The sequence below is a fragment of the Sprattus sprattus genome (genome assembly GCF_963457725.1).
Source record: "Sprattus sprattus genome assembly, chromosome: 12".
NCBI classification, from domain to species: domain Eukaryota; kingdom Metazoa; phylum Chordata; class Actinopteri; order Clupeiformes; family Clupeidae; genus Sprattus; species Sprattus sprattus.
In genome coordinates this window covers 18,003,203-18,010,943 of record NC_137910.1, presented here as the reverse complement: position 1 = coordinate 18,010,943, position 7,741 = coordinate 18,003,203, and the positions used below count along the sequence as shown (strand labels likewise).

The following is a 7,741-nucleotide window of genomic DNA, read 5'->3' as shown; positions in this document are numbered from 1 at the left end:
GGGTCTAGAGGCTGTGGTGTGCCAATCTAAAGCCAAATTGATTTGAAAAGAGGATATAATCTAGACAGGCTAAAATGTCAGTGTGTGTGTGTGTTTGTGCAAAATGTACTCCCCCTCTCTAATGCTGGTCCAACACTCCTTTTATCTCTCCCTCTTCATCATTCTCCACCCATCTCCCTCCCCTGCCATTGGACTCGTGCAGGAGATGAGACACACCTACACATACTTGCACGTAGGAAATATAGCCCGTCATAAGCACGTCAACACTGCCATCTTCTGGCCCCATGAGGCATCCCTTCAAAACGGACGAATACAAGAAATGGAACAAACTAATTCTAGAAGCCAACCAAATGGAAACAATGAAACAAAACATTAAGAAGATCAAAAGAACTATAGATACTGTAGCCTTGGTTACAAGTCAACACCATGTTGCCATAAGCCCCCTGTGCAATAACATATCAATATATATATATATCTCACTTATTCAAATAATTAAAAAAGACTATAGTAGAAATTGTCACGTTGAGCTCTCTCATTTTAGCTTGACAGTAGGCTACACAAACGAATATTTTTTGTATGTTAAAAAATGCTAACTGCTACCATATACATTATTTAAAACTGAACGAAACAATTTCCCTTAATGCATGCACAACCATCTCAAATAGACAACAACTTGGATGTAGAAACATTTCCCGACAGCACCGCCTTTTAAAAGCCATCTCCCGCCTGCTGCATCATTGGCCCTTTTGAATAGCAGCTGGCTCACGCAATTGGTCAATTTTCAAACACGTCGAGCGCGGTTAGTTTGAAGAAAACAGCTTAGTAGAAAACCTACAGCAGCTGAGGGTAGGTCTTCGCCAACCATCTTATCCCGAAGAAAATAGTTTTGAAAAGCGGTGAGAATTGATCTTTTACCTGTTAATATAAGTTTAGCTAGACATGGTTGTAGCTAGTATTTAAAATGTATGAAATAAGTGTCCGATGTTAGCTAACTTGCATGTACCAGATGTTTTGATGCATATTAACTATCTGATTAGCTGTTGCTAGCTAACCAGCCAGCATTAACTGTCTGTCACGTTGCTAACGTTTGACTAAGTTATCCCACTGCAGTCCTGTCGTATGATTTCAACAATCGGTAGTTATGATCCAATTCCATCGGTATCGTGAAATCACTAATAGCAGAAGTGCTATGATGCTTCCCTAACGAGTGTTAAGTTGCATTTTGAGAAATGTATCAGTAGCTTAGGGTATCAAGCCACCGTTAACTTTGTCGGAAACGTACGTTTTTATTGAGCTGAGTTGGATATCTCGTCTAACTTACTTTATAAGTAACATTAGTATCCCAGTAAAGCTAGTTAACAATTTGAAGAGTATACTTTTGTCGTCGTGATCAAAATGACTTATCCTGTCGATAAGTTACTAGCTAGAATGCTTCTCACTGTCCGAACAATTGGGCTAACGTTAACATTACACTTGAGCTTTCCATAATAGTTAGCATAGTTAAAACTTTGAATTACATGTTTGACAACATCTAGTGTGTCAACTCTAATACGTTGTTTTAAGCCTCGATACAAATTGGTATCTAACAGTTAACTCTTCCACCCCTTCAGGAACCAGTCAAAATGGAGGACTACCTGAAGATTGAGAAAATCGGCGAAGGTAAAGTTACAGTTACATTAGCCAACACTGTGTTCTCACAGCAAGTATCCGCCAACTGTTAAACAACTGTTTTGTTCCTATATGACCTTGTGAGCCAGATAACGTTTGTCATTTTCCAAAATGTTCTGCTGAGAGATGTGTTCTGTGAAGACCAATTAATGGGAGAAGGGTCTTTGTTTGGCAAATTTCACTCTAATAAGTTTTGGTAATCCAATATACCTACTAATTCTGGAACTGTTTAAAAACCTGTCTAAACTGTAAATACACGATTCAGATGTAAAATGGACCACTTTAAGCTGAAGTTAACGACCTTGTTGAACACACTGCCCTACTTATCTAAAGGGAAGGTTTTGACTAAGGCTGCACTAGCGTGTCTGTTTCTACGTTTTAATGTGTTTGTGAATGAATACCTTGATAAAGAAGTTATTATAAATATGTACAATGTTCTGTCTAGTTTAATGGGGAATGCTTAAAACAGATGAATGAGAGTGCACCTATCAGTAACACCAATGGTGTATTTATGACTAACTTTAATGTGAGCAATGATGAACACAATGAGTTGGTTTGGAGTGGAGTTCTCCAAAACATTCTACATGCAAATTAGCCTCACCTCCACGAAGACCAAATACCTACATGGTTGTGTATGGACGTAGAGCTTGTTGTCCCCAACCTCACCCCCTCAGTAACTGTAAATTGACTACTTTCGGTCATGGATTTAGGGTGATAAGTGTGTCCATTTTCATAGTGCATTTTATGCGCTGCTTGATTGCTGTGTCATGGTCTGCGACCCTAGGTACGTATGGAGTGGTGTATAAAGGAAGGCATAAGGCCACGGGCAAGGTGGTTGCCATGAAGAAGATCCGTCTGGAGAGTGAAGAGGAAGGTGTACCCAGCACTGCCGTCAGGGAAATCTCTCTGCTCAAAGAGCTGCAGCATCCTAATGTTGTACGGTAAGGGATCACTGTTCCCAAGAGAGAGATTGGGCTTGACAGATCTATATAGCTAGAATGATTGATTTCTAAAAAGCACTGGTACCTTTGTTTCGGGCTTCAAGGCAATCAGTTAGCACTAGCTTAAAGTTGCAAAATGCCAAACTACCGCTAAAAGAATTAATAGGGCTTCCCATGTTCCTTGGCAACATTTTTTTTTATTCAAGGAAGCCATTTGGCTTTAGCTTTTTAAATGGAAGATTTGGATTTAATCAACTTTCTACATTTTCTATCAACAAATCATACCCAGAGGTATTCTCGCTTCATATGTTTGGGATGCTTCTGGCCATGAGAAACTAGATCTCTTCTTGTGTTGTATGAGAGAATTTTCACAAGGCCTAAAGTATTAAGATTAAACAAACCCCCACCGTACATTATTGAGGGAGCAATAGCAACCATAAAAGTAATGTTTGACAGCTGGATTTGTCACCAGTGGACAGTTATAATCTCCATTTGCATAATGTAAAAGAAAAACGGCACAGGGATTGAGGAGTGGATGGTGAAGTGCATTACTCATATAGTATAACTCTACCAACTGCTTACTCATAGTGGCAGCATTTTTTTTTTTTTTTTACACTGCTCTGGTGGGCTGCCTCATTAAAACCGGGTGGGTTAAGAGGTGTTAAGACCTTCAGCAGGATGTGCTAATAAACGGAGATGTATAAACCTCACTGTAGAGCTTTAACATGGACATATTTCTGTCTTTGAACTAAATCTGGAAAGGTCACACACACAAAAAAACACATTTCCTTCATGTTGGCACACTGAGCGCACGTAAGACACATACACTCACACAAAACATAGTGACTCGTTAAAATGGGAGACGAGATTCATGCATGCCTTTCTCACACACACACAGGAGCTTTGCATACATTTTTCCTTCATTAGGTGCTTTCATCTATTGTGACTCGCAAGTGAGTGACACTGCAAATAAAACGCCAGTCTAGGAGTAAACACCGAAAGCAAAGTGTGTCTGGCTGTTTGAAGATTAGTGCCTATTTGCACTCAAGTCAGTTCACATAACAATTATGACCAGATATTATGCAAAATGTTTCAATCTAGAGTTAATGTGGGTCTGAAGCACTTTAGAGCAAAACTCATCTTTTTCTCTCTCCCCCCCTCTCTCTCTCTCTCTCTCTCACATAAACAAACACACGCTCTCACACACACACAAACACACTCTTCCTCTCTCTCACACAAACACTCTCCCCACCCTCCTCCATGGGTGCACAGGCTTCTAGATGTGCTGATGCAGGAGTCCAAACTCTACCTGGTGTTTGAGTTCCTCTCCATGGACCTAAAGAAGTACCTGGACTCGATACCCTCCGGCCAGTTCATGGAACCTATGCTTGTAAAAGTAAGAAGGGTTTTTAAGTATAGTATGCATTTAAAAAACAAAAACACACACACACAAATCACCACAGTCGTCATCAGTTAAGTTTAGGTACTAGTTATATGTAACACAATGAAGTATGACTAGGAGACTCCAGGCAGTACTAGCCAGAAACCCCCACCTTCACATTTGCTGCTTTGTTTAGGCAAACTTATAGGGCTCAAATAAATAAAAATAGCTAGTCTTAATTATAATTGCTAACCTTGCCAGAAAATCAATCGGTTTTTCATCAATATGGCTATTTAGGAAAGGCTTGTATCAAGAGCCAACCTAGAGTTGCAATCAAATTAACCCCCATTGCACATAAGGTTTATTGGCAAAATATACAATTTCTCAGCTCTTTGCAATAAACAAATTACACAAGAATTGTTTAAATAGTTAATTAAACTAATATTAGAAGTGTTTTATCCAAATTCAACAAAAAATAATACTTTTAATGAATTTACTGCAGTCTCAAAATTATTCAACCCCTTTATGACAAGCATCTTCAGTATACCCATCTCTAACCTGTCTGCAGCAGCGCTGTGGCAGCATGAATTCCAGCACTTGGATCTATCGATGTGTGTCGCGTTATGAGTGACTTGGGATACTTTGAACTATGATTTAAGCCTAACCCTTGCTAAAATGTACCGTTGTCAATGTGCCACCTCTGAATGCCTGTGCTGTCTCCCTGTGTCACCTCTGAATACCTGTGCCATCTCCCTCAGAGCTACCTGTACCAGATCCTGGAGGGGATCCTGTTCTGTCACAGCCGACGGGTTCTGCACAGAGACCTGAAGCCCCAGAACCTGCTCATCGACAACAAGGGTGTCATCAAACTGGCCGACTTCGGGCTCGCTCGGGCCTTCGGGGTCCCAGTAAGGGTCTACACACATGAGGTACAGCACAACGGCGCTAACTGTCTGTTATTGTTGAGGGATCTTAATGATGGATTTCGTATTTAGTTGAAGAATGCACGTTGGTAAACAGTGATAGTGTTTCTGAGAACACACTCATTGTGGCCTATTCAGCTTGTGAGAGTCCAGAAAGGATACAAAAGGTTTATGGACCAAAGGTACCTCATGGTATTGTTCAGTCAGCTTCTTTGTCTGTGTACAGTAGCACTAACGTGAGTGTGTCTGCATCCGTGCAGGTGGTGACGCTGTGGTACAGAGCGCCAGAGGTGCTCCTGGGCGCCTCTCGTTACTCTACACCCGTAGACGTCTGGAGTATTGGCACCATCTTTGCCGAGCTCGCCACCAAGAAACCCCTCTTCCACGGTGACTCTGAGATTGACCAACTCTTCAGGATCTTCAGGTACGTCTTCCTTACTGAAAATAAAGGTGTTTTATCAAATGCCTTTTATCAAGGTGTGTTTTCTGCATGATGTGTTTGAATGTTCTAATCACAACTGAAGGTAGTTGGTTCAAGGTAGTCTAATAATTGTGAGCAGTGTGAGTGAGAACATCTATAGTTATAGCTATAGTTCATGTCCGCAGACATCAGAGAAACCAGTGCAGATGGGGAGAAGGGTCTTTCTCAATGAGGGTGAACATGTTCAAAACACCACTCAAAATGATTTAGACTTACCTCCTTTCAAGAGACTATAAAAAGTACTCTAGCTAAACGTAGGCAAAAAAAGAAGCAAAGATAACTGTCAGAAACCAAAAAAAACCTGATGTAAGAGGGTTGATAACTCTTACTGTACTGCCAGCATTGAACATTGTGATCCGTCAGGTTTCAGTGATACACATTTGAGAGCCCAACATTACTCCCAGACTAAAAATCGATCTCCGCACAGTACTTTTTTTCTTTCCTTTTTCCCCCTCCCCTATCTGTCTTGTCTGTTTCCATTTGCCTTCTCCATCAAAACACCTGAAATCTTGATTTAAATCAAGTTGTCCTAGTTTTGCTCTAAAGCTGTTGCAATATAGTAGTGTGAGCAAACTAGGCCTACTAGCTTACTCTTGATTTCAAATCTTAGTAAATCAGGGCTTCAGTGTCTGAAGTGGTGTGAGGCCTGTGCAAAGCAGAATCTGGATAAGCCAAGGTCATTTTGGACTCAAGTGCTGTGAGGTTAAAATTGTCGTGTTTGGCCATAATCATCACCAAGGGGTGCAAAAAAGGAGTCGCATTTGATGCAAATTCTGTGTGCAATGACATGAATTGCAACTATGTACAGTGGTAATAGAATGAGTGTAAGACTAAGAATAGCCATATCAGTTGTACATTAAAGCTAAGGGAAGTGAGGTTGTAATTAAGCTGTTCTGTCTGCTTTGTTACGTTTTATGTAAATATGTATGCGTTTCATGTGATTCGCCCACATATATTTCTTGCGTCCTTTATGGATTTAGTTTTATTGTTTGTCTTTTCTCTCCTCCATGTAAGTGTATATTTCAACCACAATTTACTTTCTGTAGGACCCTGGGAACACCAAATAATGATGTTTGGCCGGAGGTGGAAACCCTGCCTGACTACAAGAACACTTTCCCCAAGTGGAAGGTGGGAAACCTGTCCAGCACAGTTAAGAATCTCAACAAGAGTGCCATCGATCTGCTTGGGGTGAGTCATGTTCTTAAGTCTTCAAAGCAAGAAATGGATCAGAAAGGCATCGGGAGAAAATAAGCAGCGACGGCTTAGCTGTGTTAAGCGAATTAAAGCATTTAAAATTTAAGAAAAGCTTTCATAGCATGACCTCACCAGTTATGTTGCCATGGTAGCTCTTCTTAGTACCAGCTAGGTAGTTGATGGTAAGTGCAATGTTTTTGCATGCCTTTCAGGTAGTTGTCTCACTAGTTTTAGACTAGACCTCTATACTGTTACTTTAAAAACTGTGGGGGGGAAAACCCCAGTAAGATGCTTAAAAAACGTCCCCGAATGGCCTGTTTTGAGACCTGTTATAAGCTGAATTTAAAGCCATGTGTTTTTCCTTTGCAGAAAATGCTGATCTACGACCCACCAAAGCGTATCTCCGCTCGGCAGGCCATGAACCATCCTTACTTTGATGACCTCAATAAGAGCACCCTTCCTGCCAGCAACACGAGGATCTAACCTAGCAACCGGCTGTCATGGAGATGGTGCCCATGGCAAACAATGCAACTATGGAGCAATACTCACCTCGGAATTTGTTTGTCGATGTTTATGTTAATTGTTGTGTTTGTCTTCTTTAAATGTTTTGTATGCCTTCGCTTGTGTAATAGAAGGCATTTGTGTACATACATTATTGTGCTTTTTTGGAGTGAAATGGCAGTTTGTATATGTTTCCAGTAAAGTGCACTTTTCACATCAAACATCATTTTGCTTTTGTACTTTTTCTGGAGAGAAGCCGTAAAGGTGTGGTGTGTAGTTTTTCATTTCTGACAAACCTTTTCCTGAAAGGCCTTTTAATTTGAAAATATATAAGTGACATGGCAAAATAAAGACCGTGTTTACCATTAGTCCTGATTCTTATTTTACTGTTCTGTCCTACTTTTTGATTACATTTTTTTCTGATCGAGACTTTGAGTGAACGAAGCGGTCACCCCCACGTTTTTGGGATTTGGTGGAGGAGTTAAGAGTGCAGGAGATTGTGGATTTTCTATACAAAAATATTCTTTTATTTAAAATGTAATCTAATTTGTCCAATTACCTCCAACCATTGATCGGGGGAGCTCGGACCCAACAATTGTATAGGGGTAGACCAAGTCTATTGCAGGGCAACATCCTTTTTTCTTTTTTTACA

General features: G+C 40.4%; 1 protein-coding gene across 1 annotated transcript; it reads left to right on the top strand.

The window, feature by feature from the left end:
- Positions 1–858: 858 nt before the first annotated feature.
- On the top strand, positions 859–7,071 carry cdk1 (cyclin dependent kinase 1; the record flags this gene model as incomplete). The annotated part of the gene is made up of 8 exons (XM_080848485.1): positions 859–896; positions 1,611–1,659; positions 2,453–2,609; positions 3,882–4,005; positions 4,749–4,919; positions 5,174–5,337; positions 6,441–6,582; positions 6,958–7,071. Exons 2-8 carry the CDS (start codon positions 1,623–1,625, stop codon positions 7,069–7,071), a joined length of 909 nt encoding a protein of 302 aa, XP_080704611.1. The 5' UTR covers positions 859–896; positions 1,611–1,622.
- Between the last annotated feature and the right edge of the window lie 670 nt (positions 7,072–7,741).